The sequence below is a fragment of the Chionomys nivalis genome, chromosome 17, assembly GCF_950005125.1.
Source record: "Chionomys nivalis chromosome 17, mChiNiv1.1, whole genome shotgun sequence".
NCBI classification, from domain to species: Eukaryota; Metazoa; Chordata; class Mammalia; order Rodentia; family Cricetidae; genus Chionomys; species Chionomys nivalis.
The window spans coordinates 29960975-29980854 of NC_080102.1; the positions used below are offsets into that span (position 1 = coordinate 29960975).

At 42.6% G+C, this 19880-nt stretch overlaps 1 protein-coding gene across 1 annotated transcript in view; it reads right to left on the minus strand.

The window, feature by feature from the left end:
• The window catches only part of Col22a1 (collagen type XXII alpha 1 chain), a 212628-nt gene that overhangs the window by 33488 nt on the left and 159260 nt on the right, over positions 1-19880 (minus strand). Inside the window, 5 exon segments of the mRNA XM_057791877.1 lie at positions 1272-1325; positions 5194-5247; positions 9640-9693; positions 13055-13108; positions 15636-15689. Coding sequence (XP_057647860.1) covers positions 1272-1325; positions 5194-5247; positions 9640-9693; positions 13055-13108; positions 15636-15689 — 270 coding nt within the window.

The following is a 19880-nucleotide window of genomic DNA, read 5'->3' on the forward strand; positions in this document are numbered from 1 at the left end:
GAAAGATCAGAGTTTTGTTAGCAGCACCCACATCAGGCAGCTCATAATTGCCTCGAACTCCAGTTCCCGGGGGTCTGATGCCCTCTTATGCCCCGCCCTCTGACACTGCACAGTCGCTGTACGCATAAACAGTTGCAGGAGCACACACATTCATTCGTTAATTAAACTGTCTATTTAATTCATTTAAAAGACAGAAACTGCCCCAGTGAGATGTCTGACAGGTAAAGGTATTTGCCACGACGTCTGACAACCTAAGTTAGATCTCTGGGACTCACATGATAGAAGGAGAGAACTGATTTCTGCAAGCTGACCTCAGACCTTTGCCTTGCGCTGCACAGACATAGGACAGATCAACAAGCAAATGCAATAGAAGTATTTTTAAAGAAAAGTAACTAAGATACCATGGGGTAAAATGTCACCCGCGTGTTCCCTTCATGCAGAACAATCCTTCCCTGGGTGGACGTTTCACCCTTCTCAGAGCTGCCCAGTGTTCTAGTAGATGCACGCCTATTACGTAGGCAGACAGACGAGAGGAGAAGCCAGGCTTCTCTCTCCCGCAGCCCTTTATCTTCCCCACCACGTGTGTGAATTGCTTGAGTATTGTTTTGTTTGGTGGTGCATGGCTTCTCTGTGCTCTAGGGCCCTGCATGACCGGAGCACACTCCACTGAGCCACACCACACCTCTAGATTTGTGAAGACAGAAGTAATGTCAGAAACTATGGAGCCATTATCATCATTTTAAAATCCTGAATCCAGGCAAGAGAGGTCCCCAAGCCTTAGGAAAGGACTTTGAGGTCATGGGTAAGTCATGCTTTGGGACCACCAATGATAGCCTTAGGAGTACTGCATCTGTCCACCTCACTGGAGGTTCTAATGAGTGTCATTACAGAAAAATACAAGCAACAGCAAATGCCTGTGGGCCAGATTTAAAACATGAAGCTGGGTAGCAGCTCTCAAGACCAGGAGCCAGTATAGCTCACTTGCCCCAAATTCCCTTACATAGCTGCAGGGCTGAGGCTACACGGGCAGTGAAGTACAGTATGGAAGGATGGCAGACCTGAACTCAGAATTTTCAGGCTGGTCAACTACCAACCTAAATAGTTTCTTATTTCAGCTGCAGAGCAGGGTGTTTTCCTTGTGGCACTATGAGAAGTAAGGGCAGTGGTACATAGGTCATGACCGTGTCGGGATCATAGGAGCCCTTCAACATCCCAGAAGAGCTGTTGAGAATGGGTGGGTTTGATGGGCAGGTAAGTGTAGATTCCCTTACCGGTTCTCCAGGGGGACCTGGCTTTCCATCTCTGCCCTGTTTGCCTTCTTCTCCCTGCAAGATAAAAACAGCTTTCTTAGTAGGTCAAGGAACATTAGAAAGAGGGAAGAGCAGACACAGAGGCAACTGTGTGCACCCCTCTGTGCAACAGCAGCTTTATGTTCAGTTAGTGGCACACGGGCGTCTCCCCCTGGAATGTGGAGACCTCACTGGGAAGCAGACCCCTTTGCAATTGCACCGTGATTCTTTTTATTTATCGCCTAAAGCCCCCACTTTGTTCCTTACTGTGGACCTCTTCTATAAGTAAGTTGACTAGGGTGTAGGTGGCAAGAGAAAGAAAAAAAAATCACACAGCAAAATACTACTGCTCCTGAGACATTATGGGGTACAGGGAAAGAGGACTGAGGTTGCTTGGTTCTAGAAAGTCCAGTGGTGTTTTACACATCTCTCGACAAAACCAAGCTTCGAGTCTCTCTCTAGTCCCTCTACCCCAGCGCTGATCCCATCTATAGATGAGGATTCTGTAACCTTGAAGTACACATTCAGGGTCTCAGAAGACGGCAAAGGTAAGACAGAAGAGAGTGTAATCTCAGGCCTCTGAATTTAAAAGCCAGCAGCAAAGCTAAGAAAAAAGAATTCAGTCAAGTGAGTACGAAATACTACCTGCACCTCTGAGGCATAGGACCCTGGTTTCATGGTGGCTTTTAGCCTAGAAGAAATGCTAAAAACACCTCACAGTGAGCTGCAATGCTCAGCCAAGCACTGGCACTGGCTAGCGAGACAGCCACACTTCAGACAGCTGCCAATGAAAGCGTGCGTTTTTTCCACTAGTGGCCTTAGCCTGTAGTGCCTGGGCCAGGAGGAGGATGCTGCAAAGCAATGACCAGAATGTATTGCCTGTCCAGGCTGCTGTTCTGCTGCTTGCTTCATTGGGATCTGTCATTTTTTTATGGATGCTGCTCCCAAAATTATCATGTGTACTTCAAATAAACCAACTCATAGATCCATCTTCTCTGCAGTTAAAAGCTCAAGGAACATCATGGAAGAAAGAGCAGAAAGACTATACCAGAGCAGTCAGAGAATCGGGAAGTCTGCTGTGAAATTACATCCCCTAGAAATGACAGGAAAGCTTTACCACTGATACACAACAACACAGCAGCGTCTAAACAGGACCCAGTGACACCAATGCACACACTAATGTAGAAGGAAGAAATGCCAGGGTACCCCTCCTAGACAAAGAACTACAGGAAACTAAGTATTGCTGGAAAAGAGAGAGATTGTCTTCCCCTGACAGATTATCAATACCAAGTGGTCAGCCTTGCAATCATATACACAAGCCAAGCAACACTAAATGGACTCAGAAGGTTATATTTATATATTCATGTGTTCACATGTATATTCAAATATATGATTATTTATATATTTATATATGACATTGTATACAAATTTTTATTTACATATATATGTGAATATATTTATACATAGATAAAGTTAAAGAAAAAGAGGCCATAAATTTGAAAGCATGTTCTGGGAAAACATGGAAAAACTGTAGGAAGGAAAAAAGAGAATGGGAAATGATGTAATTAATATTTTAATTAAAAATATGCAAGATTAAAATGTTCAATTGTTCCTCCCTATACACAGAGGCCATGGGGCAGAGGGTCCAGAGAGCTTTACAGACAGTTTGAAAGAGGCCATGGGAAGGAAGGAAACCAGCAAACTCAGGCTAGAAAAAGCAATGTCTGGGGACTTCAGGTGTAACCCTCTGTACCTGAATGCAGTGACTTGAGAATGTTGTGTGGCTTCCTGTATAATCTGAGAAATAGACAAGGCTTCCAAAGATAGGAAAGCTGCCTTTTGGGAGTGGCTTGGGTGGGCAGTCCCTAACCTTGTGAACCTTGGACTCTTCACTTTAAAGTAACAGAGACACATTGTCCGTGCTGTGGGGTTAAGATTTTACAAAATACCAGATTCAGAGTTTCACACAGCATGAAAGGCATGGAGATGGCCCTCAAAAAATGGAGAAACTCATTGTTTCACTTCCTGGTGTTGGTCCTCACGGAAAGTGAGACCTGTGACCTCAGTGTTAAAGGCCAGAGAGGAGAAGAGTGAGGAAGACAACTGAATGGATTCAAGAAAACAGCACAGTTATATCTATGGCTTCCTGCCTCTAGTCTCATTGCGTATTGTGATAAGGGGTGGGTGCAAAATCCAAACTGGAGATTTTCTTTACTTGACTTTACCTTGATAGAATCAAATCAGTACAATTTGTAAACTTCAACAGGTTCCTTAACTTCTAGAGTTATAATGGTTTACATGAGAGCTGTAGAAGAAGCCCCTTCCATCAGTGGTTATGGTTGTTAGACAGTTAATAGAAAGGGACCTCAAAGTGCTATTCATCCACAACCACATTTCTTTTATTGTTCTTTGCTGGGTGGGAAGCTAAGGCAGAGGAACTGAAACCCATAATACAATTCACAATTATTCTTCCTTACTATGTCCCCCAACATAGTAAACATTAATTTCCTAACTAGAGATACTGAATAACATAAAAGAGGGAGAATGAGCAGAGCCAGAGTGGAGACTCAGAAATAAAGGGAACGGAGACAAGAGACGAGGAGTTCACTCTGGCTGAGAAGGAAGCAGGAATACCTGGACAGGGATTGGGAACAAGACCAAAGGTTTAAAGCAAGGGGGGCTGAAACTGCCTAGCATGCTCACCATACTAGGTCTGATCAGAATCAGTAAATAGTAACAACTTATATGTGTGCATGTGTACTTGCACACACATATATGACTCCACGCATATACATATATACATAGTAAATCCAAGGAGGAGGAAAACAGAAGACAAAAACAGGGTATAGAATGTGGCACAGTGTATATGTCAGTGGAGCTGTACCATTCCCAGTACCTGAGAGCTGAGAAGCATCAAATAGTGAAGAAGGGTAACCAGAAGACAATCTAGGCAGACAAAAATGCACATGCAAATTTCCTATAGCTTGGAGGGGATCAATTGTGGCAGGAGAGACTATAGTGTGTCCTAAGAAGAGCCAAAAGGTTATCAGTATGGCTGGAATAAAAAGAACGCATGATGGGGAGCAGGAGGGGGATGCTGTGGGCAGTTAATCACAAGAGCTCCATCTCATGAGAGAAGGTCTTCCCAGACAGACAATTAGCATAAGCTGGAGATCTCAACCCTACTGAGGTGTGTAAATTGCAGAGCTGAGAACAAACATTTGTGTGAGGGCATTTTGTAGCGCATATCAAAAACCTTAGCGATAATTACAGTAGAACAATTAAAGTCCACTCTAGGGGGCATCCTAAAGGAATCGGAGAACTGATATGCATGTTAAGCTGCCCACTGTATGTTTTTAAATGAAAGAATTGTTTAATGAGACCACAGGGGAATATCACATATAATGCAGTACCCATTAAATATGATATGAAAATTTTATGAATATGTAACAACAGTGCAGTAAATAAAAAAAATCTATGTGTTTGGGTTGTAGAGATACATGTAAGAATGTATATGTTTGTGTAACTATGGAAGGAGAGAGAAAATGGAATATTTAAATCAGTAAGAAACTACTCAATTTTAGCCTAAAAGAAGATTAAGACATTAACGACATGCTTCACTCAAATTTAGATGTCCTTCGTAATAACCAGGTGCAAGATTATTTTTTCTCCTAATTTTCTAAAATACCATAAGTTCCACTAGTGGCCACATTATGCTATTATGATGAATCTTTTTTTTGGTGGGGGGAAGAGGAAATAATTTTAAGACAGCATCTCCTGTCTTAAACACTGCCTCACCTTCCTAGCGCCGGGACTATAGGTGTGTACCATCACACCTGGCTGGGAATGTATCTGTGCTTGCTAACTTTTCTGATGAGAAACCAGACTTCAAAGTGATACTTACTGGGATTCCTGGAATGCCCGATGGGCCTTGGGGACCAGGAGGGCCTTCTTTGCCCTGAAAGAGTCAAGACATAAAAATACCATGAAATCTTGGTCGGCTGTCCTGAAAAGAAATCTCACAGGGGGCTGCCCCGTGAGCTAGGAGGAGCTGGTTAAAAGCTGAGGTTGCACTTGCAGCCTCCTGGCATCACAGGCTATGCTCCCCCACCCCCCATCAAGGGCTGTTACACCTTCAACAGAGCATGCTCACACAGTACTGGCGCAGAGAGACCCACTCTACACTAGAAACTCGGGAAATCCACCATCGGACGTCTGTGAAAGATTTGAAGTTCACAAGACATGACTCCAGATCCAACCCAGGATTTGTTCTTCCCCACAGCACAGCCTAGGGCTGTGTTCTACACCTGCAGAACAGCACAAGTGAAAGGCTGGCCAGGAGGCCTGTAAGATCCATGCTTTCAATATTTTCACTGTGTATTTCTCCGGAGATTCCCAAACCTTTAACCAGAAATAGCGACAAGTCATTATCCCCTCCATGAAAGACACGTGGTGTTTTGAAAGTCCCTTTGGCCGAAATGCATCAATTGGTATTTTGTTTCCCTTTTTATTCATGAAGGCCAAGAGCTGCCCTCGGGGCTTCGGCCTCTGTTCGGGAAACACTGCTGGGCTTCCTATCACTCCCTGCCTTTTCCAAGATATGCAGGGCTCTTGATGACTTTCCAGTCTCCACCAGTGCCTTTGCAAGGCAAGATTCTGATGCCTCTAATCATATAAGATGGGATAGTCTAAATTCTCAACCTTCCTAATACTGCTACCTTGTTCCATAGTTCCTCATGCTGTAGTTTCTTTGTTACTTCATAACTTGCAATTTTGGTACTTTTATGAATCATAATGTAAATATATTTGCTTTCTGATGGTCTTAGGCATCTCTTATGAAAGGGATACTAGACCCCCAAAGGGTCTAAAAGGTTATGAGTTTACCTTTAAAATGTAAATGAAAACATGCAAAAGTGGGTATTTATTCCACATTTCAATGCAGATCTTAAAAAATGGCCCCATCAGGGAACCAAAACTCAGTTCCTTTATCAAGCACTATTTGTACCGTACATAAGCTGCATCACTGTGCTTTAGCCAAATCTCAGCCATGAAGAAGACAGCAGCAACACATGCTTACGACACAGAGTGGTTGTTTTACTGACGCTTGAGTTTGGTGCAGAAAGGATCGTGCTAAATTTTTATCATTGTTAAAAGCTTTGGCAAAATATCCACATATTTCACATGCATGGGAAAAGTTACTTATAAGTCTAAAACAATACAGAGAATGTGGCATGCCTTTGAGTTGACTTCGATTTGGGGTTGTGCGGTGTCTTTACAGCTTTATGCTGTAGGACATTTGGGATGATCTGGACACACTGCCTCTCAGATGTATGCAAATTAGTCAATCCAGTGAACCACAGCGTTCAGCCCTCCCCCATTACAGAATCTACCACCATGTATGCAAGTAGTACTGATACACTCCATCAAACATTCAGTTAACACTGGGGAATCTTAAGTACTGATAATGGCATATTCTGGACTACTTTCTAGATGTTCATTGTACCAGGAACCTTAAAATGGAAAAATAGTGACCCCAGAAGAGGGTCAGCAAAGTCCAGTCCTCTGCCTGTTCTTGTAAATAAAGTGTTGTTAGGGGAAATCCATTCCCTATCAGCATGTGTACTATCTTCAGCTCATGCTGCCTTACCCAAGCTCACTGGCTACAACAGAGAACAGTGTCTCACAAAGTCTGAAAGGTTTCCTATTTGTTTCTTCAGAGATAAAGTTTGCTAAGCCTCGAGCTAAATCATTCACTTGATTCTCAGGTGAAGGAGGCAAGTTTAGAAAGGACTCTGCCTCCTGACTCTCCAGCCATCATAAATACTTCTCTAATATTTACAAAGCAGCTTACTTGACCTAGAGTTCAGGAGATAGACACAGTAGCCGACACTCTCTACCTAGCCTCTGGTTATATATTCCAGCACGCAGAGCCAGCACCACTGATCTTCCAGAACACCCTGGTCCAGTATGCATCATGGCACCTCTGTGATCTCTCTTTCTAGCTGAATACAAACAAGGTGACATGGGACATTTCCCCTTAAGTTTGCTCGTGGAATTAACGCATTTAAATATTTATTAAGCAACTAATTGAAATCAGGCAGGAAATAATGATTTTTTTTTTCAAATTAAGTCTTGGCTTTGAAAACACAAGTTCCTTGCTGTGTAAATAGATAGCTATAACACAGCTGTAAAAGATCAAGAAAAACCCAACAATCTAAAATTCTCCACTCACATTGCTTCAGAGGAGTTATGCCCTCAAACCACTTATGGTAGCAAGGAGAGGCTATTTAGACATTGTGTTTTATAAGAGTGTTTAGAAGAGATGCCATTTGGGGACTTGACATCATACCACTGCCCTTCATGTTGTATCAAAATAATGGCAGGTCATTCATGTGTTTTAATTCAAAACAGTGATAATACTTAGGATTATATGAACTTTGTGTATCCACATTGCCCAGCCAACATCATTTCACCTAAGAAAACTTCAACCATATCCCAATTTAATATTTATAGTAATCTATCAGGTCTGTGGGCAGCCCCAACTGCTCCCATAACTTACCAAGGGGTCCCATGATAGAATCAAAGTCTTATTTAATAGAGTTTAATTCAGAGCAATGTAATGATGTTACAACTGGGCTCAGTATCTTATTCTCCTCAGGCAAACAGTCCATTAGTTTTATTGGGAAAATCTTTTATGGTCTGAGAATCAATATAAAGCTGCCTGCAGTGCTTTCTAACCTGGGATTTATGCATTGGTTGCTTCAAACGGATTGACCAAAGGATGATCCTACGAAGGGCTATGGGGCTGCTGGTTATTCAATCTCAGCGCTCCATGGTGAATTGGTGTGAAATAGTAGAAAGAACACCAAAGTGATGTCTTCAAATTGATTTAAGTCCCAAGCTGGACATTCATTTTCTGCATGTCTTTATGAACTGGGCACCACTTTTCCATGCTAGCAAAGAAAGATGTGGGGTTGCTAACTGTACCCTAAGGGTCCTTCTGCACATGAACTTGCCAGAGACACAGGAGCAGGAGCCCAACCTCATTCTTTGTGACTTTGCTGTCGAGCTTTCTGTAACCAGTTGTTGGCTCTGACTCGTCTGTTAAATGTTGACTGCTTCTCCAGTCTCATTCTCCTTATTCATAAAATGGGTGTAACGGTCCTAGACTTGTGAGGACCTGACTTTCCAAACTCCATTTTAAATAAGGGACTTCATTTTAAGCCATATAATGAGCGGGGGGGGGGGGGGGGTGATCAGTTCCAGAAATTTAACGCCGTAGCAGAAATCCTAAAAATGGACAATTAAGAAGATAGGGAGCAGGGCCATAAAATTTCTTGGGAGGTCCAGATGTTCTTGGGAGGCATCCTGTCCTTGAAGATACCTTATCAGTAATTGATGGTTCTTTGTTAGGTTTTCGTGCCCCAAAACTGACCAATGGTTTCAGAAACTATCTTATCCTATGTACTCCTCACCCAATCCCAAGACGGCAGGACTCAAACTCCCCTGATTGTGGCATTTCCCCTTTAAAAGTTTGCCCTTTCCCCGGGTTCAGAGCTGTACTTCCCACACCCATTGCGTTGGTGTGGTGATGGTGTAGTCCAAACTCTAGTATGAATTAAAGACCCTTGTGTAATTTGCATTGGAAATTCATTTGGGGACAGAAACTTGGGCTTAAAAGACTTCTGTTAGAAGACTGAAATGGCTGGAGAGAGGCCAAAAGGGATAAAAAACATTGATATATTGGATGTTACTTTAAATGTCATGCATGTACTCAACCAGCACAGTGACTCCCGACCTGTATTTCAGTTTTTGCTTTATGGCACTGAATCCAGATTTGGTTCTAGCAGCTTGATGGAAAGAAAAGAATTCTAGGTTTTGAGATTAAAGGGCATTGAGTTCAACCACCAAAGATACCAGCTATGATTGGGGGACCTTGAGCAATAACCTTCTTTTCTGACTTGTACCTTTCTCTGGAACAATTGTGATAACAGAGCTGTGGTCTGAAACACAACTGAACACACCACAGCACAGGATGGGCCTCTCCGTTCACCTGGGTTACTCGGGACAGAAGCTACTCTCACAAGGTGAGATGGAATATACATTTAGAGCTTGTTTCCACTAGGGAATCACAGGTCACCAGACCATCTCATCAAAACGTTCATTTTAGTGGTAAAGTAATGAGATACCTAGAAGGCAATGTGTCATGCATTTTCCCTACAATAAACCATGGCAATGAACATGTGGGCTTACCACAGGAGAGGACAGGAGGAGAGCTGGCAAACACGGGGCTCTAAAAAGTCCTAAAGGTCAACACAAGGATGGTTATTGGGTCTCCCACAAAACTTACCGGGGCCCCTTGAAGTCCTGGTGGGCCTGCAGGGCCTGCATTTCCATCAGTTCCCTAAAAAGACAAGGCATAAGACCAGTTTTATGTGCAGCTGAAATGAGGCCGGGGGAGCAACCACATGAGGAAGGGACAAAGCACTGCCCAGACAATCAGCCCTAAGACAACAAAAAATGTTCACACTTTTAAAAAGATGGAAAAAGGGTTCCAGAGAAGTGAATAGGCAGTACAGATGAGCCTCGGGCATGATTCTATACCACTGTTTTTGGGAGTGTTGGTCCTTCTGCCTTCATCCTTGCCCCCATGCCCACAGGCTCAACTCAGGCATCAGTTTCTAAGATATTTGCTACTGGCAAGATTGATAAGTTCAAGCACTGGCCTCTCATAAACCACAATAGTATCTTTCTCCTTTTGTAACTTTGTTTTTCTGTAGCACATGCCAATGTCTGATACCCCAATGTTTGTTGACTTTAAATTTGCTTAGTGTCTATAGTCCTCTTTTCCAACCCCTCCTACAACACAAACTACGTGATTTCTTCCTGGGAACTAAAGACGCTCCTGGAGTACACTCAGTCAGTATTTTTGAATAACCAGATGGGAGTGGAGGCAGAATGCGGTGGGGGATGAAGGGAGCAATCTTTAGGTGAGCTGAGGCATTTGCCTCTCGCTAGCATTCATGAGCTGCATGTGACCTAAGCTCAGCTCCTGTCTCTCTGAAAGTAAGGAAACGGCCTCCATCTTAGGGAGATGGGGGATGTCTGAGATGAGTGAGAAGAGGTGTTTAGTACAGGATAAAGAGATTAACTTAGACCAAACCTCAAACTCAGAATCCTTCCTCTTCAGAGAGTAGCTCTGTAACCCAGTGCAAGTCACGTTACCCACTCCACATCCCAATTCCTTTGTGGAATGCAGAAAAAGCAAGCAACCACCACATATTGGATGTTGCTGGATGGGTTGAAAAGGGCAACACACATAAAGAATTAAACATCACCAAAAAAATCCCAAGGACTTTGCACAAAGGCCCATCTAATATCATATGTCTATCTTCCATCCAAGCACCAGACCTACAGTAGGTATGGACTAGTCATTGAAGCATGCACAAACAATTTCTCACAGATCTGCATTGATAACTATTCAGCAGTGTTTGATTGATTTATATGTATGGACTAAGTGATTTTTTTAGGTGCTAGCCATGTTATAGGAACAAAGAAGTGACCATATTATAGCCTTGTACCTCAATGAAAGTTTATGTTGTGAATAGGACTGATTTTTCATGGATTGCAAGTTCTTAAGGCAGAATGCTGTTTGATTGCCCACATCTCTTAGGCTAGATACAATGTCAAATAATATTCATGAACTATAGGGAGATCAGTGATATTTAAACAAATAGTATGAGGTCATTGGTGAAACTACACATTTAGTCCAAAGCTACGTGTAGTTTCTTTCTCAAATCTGGATTTTTCTACACAAAGTTTGTTAAAGTTTCTTTCCCTGAAAGTTGGACTCAAAAGCAGAGTAGGAAAGTGGTAAAGGTTTTATCTGGTGGAAGGACAATGGCTGCGGGCAGCAAATAAATGCTGGAAGAGCTCTGAGGACTTGGAGCCTAGATCATGAATACCCTGGACAGATCCTGCCAAATAACAAGCACTTAGGAATAAATGGCCAGGCTGGTTACTTCTCTGTTCTTGAGTTGCTCCTGTGGGACTGGCCACTGAGCCCATGGGCTGACTCATCACCTAAGCTCCAGCACTGCAGCACAAAGCAGGGCACAAAAAAGACAGCCTCTCAGTAAGCATTTACATAAGCTGTAAGCATTGCTCAACTGGAAACAGACCCACTGGCGTCTGATGGTGCTGGCCTCTGTGCCTCAGATTCAGCATTTAGCATGAGTATCCAAAGCCAGGACCCTTATGGTTGTTGAGGAGCACTAAGTTATAGCGATCTCTGATGGGAAGGTACTAGAGCCGTGTACTAGCTTTGGAACTATCAGGGTGAAGGGATGAATATTTAAGGCTGTGTCCCAGCTCTGTGATCCTCAGCTGACGGGTGCACTTGGAGGTTAAACTGCCGTGACAAGGAATTACTCACTAATGAACTAATTTTTAATAAAGCCACCTGTCTCTCATATGTTCCTCTTTGATTAATTCTAATGACTGTCCCCAATATCCACTGGAGTCTCACCTTTGTCAGGATTTACTTTGCCTGATTTTTGGATCCAACAAAGACTTAAGGTAAACTTCTCGTTCTCTGAAATGAATCATTTTATTATGAACTTGAAGTAGAGGTTTACTGTGAAAGCCAATGCTGTTACATGTTCTTATATGTGAGTGGCTACTTAGAAAGACAAAGCAGGGACAGAAGAGACGGCAATGGTCCAATGGTTAAGAGCAGGGACAGAAGAGACGGCAATGGTCCAGTGGTTAAGAGCACTTCCTGCTCTTGCAAAGGACATAGCACCCACATGACATCTTACAATTATCTGTCACTCCAGTTTAAGGAGCTCCGATGCCCCCTTTCTGGATTCTAAGGGCATCTCCATGCATACACATAGACACGTACACATATACACACGTGCACAAACACACACACAAATATACAGTGTACACATAGCATAAAACAACAAATCCAGTTTGACTTTATTATCCAAACTGACAATCTTTTTTAAAATTTTAAAAATCCTGATTTCTGCTAGGCACAGGTTCCTTTTCAATAGGCTCTGAGTCATTCAGAGTGGCCTTGTTTGCAAGGTCTGACAGACAGCAGTTTCATGAAGAATCCATGAAAATCTCTGGGGTCCTGGGCTCAGCAGGGACAGTAACTGACACTGCTTGTTGTCATGGCTACCTTCAATCAATCTAAGAGCTGCAACTGCAGTTGGATCCACGCAGGAAAACAACATGACTAATCTGTAGGAACAGAAAGATGCTGAGGCCCTGTGTCAATGTCATGGCTACAGTCACTACAAGAGCAAGGAAATTATTTGCTTTAAAGGCACAATAAATTGAATGGTATTAATAATAGACGTTATAATTATCAAAAATGTCTGAGAATAACAATACGTGGTTAAAAAATAATAGTGAACAATAATTTGTAATTATCCCAGAACAATGAGGAGAATCTAGGCTTATATGGGCATCTTCAAGTTCAATGTAAATGAGTTATTTACTCAAGATCATAACCTTGAAATACTGGCTTCATCATTCTTTGCCAGGGGTCCTCAGGCCCAAAATCACCCTGAGTAGTCAAATCCCTCAATATTCATCCCAATTACTTCTTTGTCATCCCTAGGTGTTTTTTTTAATGGCAATCCCATCCCTTAAAATAAGATAGGTCCAGTGTGATGCGGTCTCCATGGAGAATGGACACATGCCTTGAATGCCAAAGTCATGAGACAAACGTCATTAGAGAGTCTACTTACTGGTGGCCCAGGATTCCCTGGTGGGCCCATGAAGCCTGGAACTCCAGGGTGACCCTAGGAATACACAGAAGATAATTATTCAAAAGTGACTCATAAAAAAAAACTTTCAACTTGAAACAAATAACAAGTTTCAGAAACCAATCCCAAGTCTGCCTCTTAAGCCAAGTGATAAGACTGGTTAACGACTCTGGCACAAAAGGTCTCTTTTTCATGTAACCTTAGTGACTCCATAGGTTTAAAAAAGTTCATCCAGCCAGGCAGTGGTGGCACACGCCTTTAATCCCAGCACCCAGGAGGCAGAGACAGGCAGATCTCTGTGAGTTCGAGGCCAGCCTGGTCTACAGAGTGACTTCTAGGACAGGTTCCAAAGCTACAGAGAAACCTTGTCTCGAAAAATTTTTTAAAAAAAGTTCATCACAGTATGTATAGAAATGAGTATGTCTTAAAAGAGGATTTACTTCAAAATCATCTGGGGTGGCGGGAAGACATATGGAGGTAGCTGAGGATGTAGATCAAAACAAAAGGGACTGTATCTTGTATCTAGATGGAACCTGAAAAATCATTTTATTACACTCCCAACCTTCCAGATATGCATACAGTGTCCCACTAAAGAAGAACTGAAAACAAAGTGGCCATGTGCAATGCCACAGAGTTGCCACTTCGACAGGGTTCCAGGGTATCTTCCCAAGACACCAGAATTACACCAGAATTCAGGGGTGCTCAAGTCCTTTATACAAAATGACCTATGAGTCATTCACACCTGTACATATACTTTTAACTATATCTGGACTACCTGTAATATTTACTGCAACGGAACACTAAAGGAAGAGTTATTATCACATTATTTCGGAGATAATAATACATTTGCAGTCATGCTTGGTTTATTCTATGGCTATCAAGGCCATGGATATAAAGTGCTGTATGTGTGTGTGAGTGTGTGTGTGTGTGTGTGTGTGTGTGTGTGTGTGTGTGTGAAAGAGAGAGAGAGAGAGAGAGAGAGAGAGAGAGAGCACATTCATGTACATGCATGAACATGCATATACAAACCAATGAACAATGCCCAGAAATGTCCCTCAGGGGTCAAATAAAAGGGACTGCATCTTCTATCTAGCTGGAACCTGAAATTTTATTTTTTATTATACTCCCAACCTTGCAGATATGCACACTACGTTTCTGATACAGAGTTCTCACTTCCCTGGGATTTGCCAAGAAGGCTAGGCTGACTGGCCAGCAAACCCCAAGGGTCACTTGTCTATACCAGTAACAACTGTAGGTCACCACACCATCTTAGTTTGTTTATTTGTTTTTATTTTTAACATAAAACCTGGGTAATCAAACCCATACATCATGCTTTCAAGATAAATACTTTATTATTATCCATCAAGACATATCTATAGCTTTCTTTCTCCCTCCTCTCTTTCTCTTTTTCTCTCTCTCTATGTGTCTCTCTGCGTGTGTACTCCTTAACAGAATAAGCTTGGAATAATTTAGCTCTGACATTACTACTATGATAATATTACAGAAATAATCTATTTTCACATGTGGAGTTTCTTGTGAGTTACAGAATGAGCCATTCATTCTTTATCATGTAGAATTTAGTATCTAACATTCAGTCTTGTATGGCAATGCTAAAGATACAAACTAATACCACGGAAATTCTTTCTCTTGCCTACCTCTCCAAACCTGCCCTTGGAAAACATAAACAATACTCAGTACAATGTACAGAGTGTTTGGTGCTGGCATGCTATTCTAAATGTGATAACCCAGATACTTTTGCTTCTCCAAAATACAGAGGAGGAAACCTTAAACACAGACCTCATATAGCTGCTTGAGGATCATGGACTTGGTGGCTCACCCTCCACCCACCTGCACCAATATGCCCTGAGGTTAGGATTCACCCTTGCTCGTTTTGTATCTCAGATTCTGGAGTAGTGCCTGGCATGGAATGAGTTACCACGAGCACTGAAGTGAGATGCAAAGCAGTGTGAAAGCAGAAAGGGAGGGCTGGTAGAGAGTGGGACCAAGAAGGAAGGAGAAATGTCAGCAGTGGAGACAATGCACAAGTCACTTAGTAAGCACTAAAACTGCCCAAGCAAGGCTGTGCAGAATCAGCCAGCGCTACTGCCTGGGGACAGTGGGGAAGCAGTATTTCAGATCCATAGGAGGAAGAGAGCTTTGATATTGGTGTCATCCTTCCATGCATCAGGAGAGGGGTCCAGCTAGCCTGACCAGGCAATGACGGACTCAAGAAGGGCTATGAAGCATTTCAAATAGTACCATGAGTGTAAAAAGAAGGGCTTCAGAAATGGGGGGGAGGGAGAGAGGGCTTTTTACTGGAGAATGGGAACACTTCAGTGAGGGAGAAATAATCATGGGGAGCGAGGAAAGAAAATGGAAAGATGAAGGCTCCTCAGACCACTGGGAGATGGATCGGGGTGAGAGCCAGCATAGAGGTCACGACAGAGAGCAGGAAAACAAGATTCAGACATTCCGCTGCAGGTACGGAAGTGGAACAGGTGGACACGCTGAGAGGGAGGCCTTTCTTACAATACAGGCTTCTTTATGACATCAATGGCCTTACCTGATCACCTTTCTGTCCCACCTCACCCTCTGCACCACGTTCTCCTTGGTTTCCCTTGGGAAGGAAACAGAAAAGACAAGTTAGGTCACAAGAAATGTCACCAGAGCTTCACTGCAAATATACAAGTATATTTCGGTGCTTTCTTCCACTCTTCAAATTTTCTATCATATGGTTGCACGCCAACCATGATGACATGGGCAGAAGCAGGCCCGGCTTGAAAGACTGTTGGCGAAAATGTCCAGCTGAGTTTCAGGTCCCTTAGGGGAGCATAAGCCAACAGGGCTGGGAGGAAGGCAGAATTGAGTTCTCCGAGCCTGGTTTATCACCCCTGAACCTGAATGTAGTCATGGATGGCAGATGTCACTAGAAGCGTAGATGATGGTCCTAGATTAGATCTGTAACCACAGTCAGAAGTGGATCCAAAGGTCCAGGTTGAGGGAAAGAGAAAGTGTGAGGTCTTCCAGGAAGGTGAGACAGAGGAAGAAATGAGTGTTGGTGAAGAGCAGGTGTGGGAGAAAGGTAGAAGGAAGGTAGAGACGGGCAGGGGGGTGGCAGGTAGCTCTGCACACTTAACTCTGTGGTCACTTTCTCCACATACATGTTCCTTGTGTTCCTAGTATTGGCTGTGGGACCTGAAGGAACAACTCAGACAGACACTCAGTAGCACTTTTCCTAACAAATTACCAACAACGACAAAAATAGCTAATGATATCCAACTCAGAGAATGCCCGGATTACACCGCTAGATGATGCATGGAAGACCTCCACAGAGTGTGGTATAAGGGGAACTCCTAACTATTTGTTATATATCATTTTCTCACTTGGCACCTTGATCCTTGCTTTATCTTTTGCTGCGTGTCACTGGAAAGAGTGCTTTGAACCCTCCCTTCCTTCTGAATAAGAATACAGATAATGCGTTTTGGAGGTACAGTGAAAACTGTCAGCAACCTAAAAGTCTAGGAAGTTCATAGGCCAGTGATAGGCTTAGTGCTAGTTCTTAGTGAACACAGACGTCATCCTCACTACCTGACCATCACCATGGTCAGCAGCATCACTATAATCATAATCATCACCTCTGTTACCATCCCCATCTCAGTACTATCATCACCACCATCACTATCACTATGGTTACCATCATCAGCACTACTGTCAACATGATTATCGCCCATCATCATCCCCTCATCAGAAGCATCACTACCATCACCATGGTTACCACCACCAGCACCATTCCTACCCCCTTATCACTATTACCATCAGCACAGTCACCACAATACTTAGAGCATGCAACCTACGGGAAGTATTTTTATGGACTAAGCATAAAAGTATGATTCAAATTTCCAAAATCTTCACTGTCATGTATCCTTGTTCTGTGGCTAGTTTTTAAATTCTTTTTGAGATTATAAGTACATTTCTCCCTTTCCTTTCCTTCCTTCAAACGCTCCCACACATTCTCCTGCTCTACTTGAAATTCATAGCCTCATTTATCATTAACTGCTATTACATGCATATATGTATATATACATTATTATATCCATATATATATTTCTAAATATAACCTGCTTAGTCCATATAATGTTATTTGTATATATGTTTTCAGGGCTGGCCATTTGGCACCAGACAAATAACTAGGGAAGAGCACCTCTCCTGCTCCTAGCATTTCTTAATTGCCTATAATTCTTTGTATAGGGTTGAGGCTTCGTGGGTTTTTCCCTATCCACTTTGGTATGCCTATTGGTATTTTTGCTCAGCTCACGTTTGGGCAATCATGTTTTGTTTGTTTGTTTGGTGTTTTTTTTGTATTTTTGAGACAGAATCACATAAAGCTCAAATTGATTTCCAACTCACTATGTAGCTGAGGATAGCCTTGAACTCCTAATTCTCCAGCCTCCACTAGTGCGGGGATTACAGTTGTGCCCATTTCATCCAGTCTACTTGTAGGTCTTTTGCTTTTTGTGGTTGTTTTTTTCTGTTTTTTGTTTGTTTGTTTGTTTGTTTTGTTTTTGTTTTTTTCTTTGTTTGGTTCTGAGACATATTCTTTAACTATAGCCCAGGCTGTCCTAGCACTATGTAGCCCAGGTTGGCCTCAAATTTACAGCAATGCTCCTTCATTCGTTCATGAGTACTGGGAACACAGGTATGAGCCACCAGATTGTAGCTTTGTTTTTTTAAAAAAAATAAAATAAAATAAAACAGGCTCTTATGCTGTGCCTAAGACTGCCCTAGGACTCATTATGTGACCTAGACTGTGTTCAAACTTGTATCCCTATTCCTGCCTCAGTCTCCCAAGCGCTAAGATTACAGAAGTGAGCAACCACACCAAGTACACTACTGTATTAACAAATGTATTACAGTAAACTGTATAACACAGCCGCACTTTGGGTCCTTTAAAATATCCAGCTGTGCCATGAAGAGTCCCTGGCAGTGAACTGCTCTGGTACTGGTTTCATTCCTATCCCTCTTCATCTCTTCCTAGACCTCTATCTGTCCATCCAGAATGACTGGGGGTGGGAGATGGTCAATGTATGGGAGTCCAGAGAGTCCAGGGTACCATAGTTTTCTCATGCGGTGTAAAGTCCAGCCCTCTTTCCATCCATCTCACTCTAGTGCACAGCAGCTCATGATGTCATGCTAACGGTTCCTAGACTGTGCTGTGAGGGTTAGAGGAAATGATGCTTACAAAGTGCTAGGTGCCATTGTTTAGAGGAAGAAAGAAAGCGGTTCGCAAGAAAAAAAAAGAACTCATTCCAACATCTTTGCATGCTATTACATTTAGCATTGCTTGGTGTCTAAAGCTGGCACTCTGTCTGCAGCTACCTCACAATCAAAGAAGTGCCATAGAGCTACACACTGCTTCACTGACATTCAGGACAATTGGTTTTAAAGGTAAATGGATCCCTTTCAAATCCCAGTCTTCAGCCTAGCTGCAGAGCCGTTTCAACGTGCAGCTGGCAACAATGAAAATGCCAGCAGCTCAGAATCCCCACAGTTGTCCCTGTCTCTGTGCCCACTACAGCCGAAGAGCTGCACAAACACAGCCACCTCCAAACATGACTCACTTCCTTTCAGGAAGGGGTCTGACATTTATGGATCCCCTGCCGTGCTGGGCACTGTGTCAGAACTTTCCACAAAAGATCCTGTCCCTTGCAGCTCTTTGTCGATATGCTGAGCTCATGGATAAGTAGGCGATATGTCTAAGACACCCAGTGTAGCCACTGAAATTGCTTTTGACCTTGGTTTTTGCAGACTGATAAAAATCTGACCTGGGAATGGTGGCACCTGCTACAATTTCCACACTTGGACAAGGAGGGCAGGAGGTTAAGGAGTTCAAGATAATTATCATTTACATAGTGAGTTCCAGAATAGTCTGGGTACCATGAGACCCTGTCTCATTAAAGAAAGAAAGAAAGAAAGAAAGAAAGAAAGAAAGAAAGAAAGAAAGAAAGAAAGAAAGAATCAGTCAATCAATAGATTCAATCACCCACCTGTGGTCTCAGAGCATAAGTAAGCTCAGGGATCTATGCTCTGCCAATCTTGTCTGATTATCAAATATCCAAGCAGCAGCCTCTCCCTGACCAAGTTACTTTCCCGACTCATTTCCGAGGCCATGATGCCTGGTTTGGGTGGTTTATGTGTCCTGAGATTTGACTGATGGTGGAGAAGGCAGATCAACCATCCTAACATGATAACAGCAGATAGGGCACATGGAAACATAATGATCAAAAGACAGGTCTAAATCCCACGTTCCCAGGGCCTTTGTCCCTGCAAGGCTATCGGACCACTGTACTCGTCCAGTTCTCTTTAGATGTTTAGTGAGCATCCTTTCCAAAGGCTTCACTCTTGTTTTCCAACTCAAGCCTAAATGAAGAACTACAGGCAACTAAGGAATGCGGTGGGCAGGAGAAATCGTCTTCCCCAGGAAATAGCACAACCAGTTGCTTGTTTGTACCAAATGCTTTGCCCTAAAAACATATGTCTGAGTAACATTATACACACTGAGCAAGTCATATTTAGGAATATATATGTATATACATATATGCATTTAATAAAAATTAATGGCAAAAGAGATGAATTTGAACCAGAGCAAGGAGGGCATATGGGGGGTTTGAAGGGATGAAATGGGGGAAGGGAGAAATGTTGTGATTATTGTCTTTTTTTTGTTTTAATTATAAATTAACTTGGGTACATTTTGCCTGATATCTGTTTCAAATAGCTAATGACATAACAGAAATAAACATGATTCCATAGT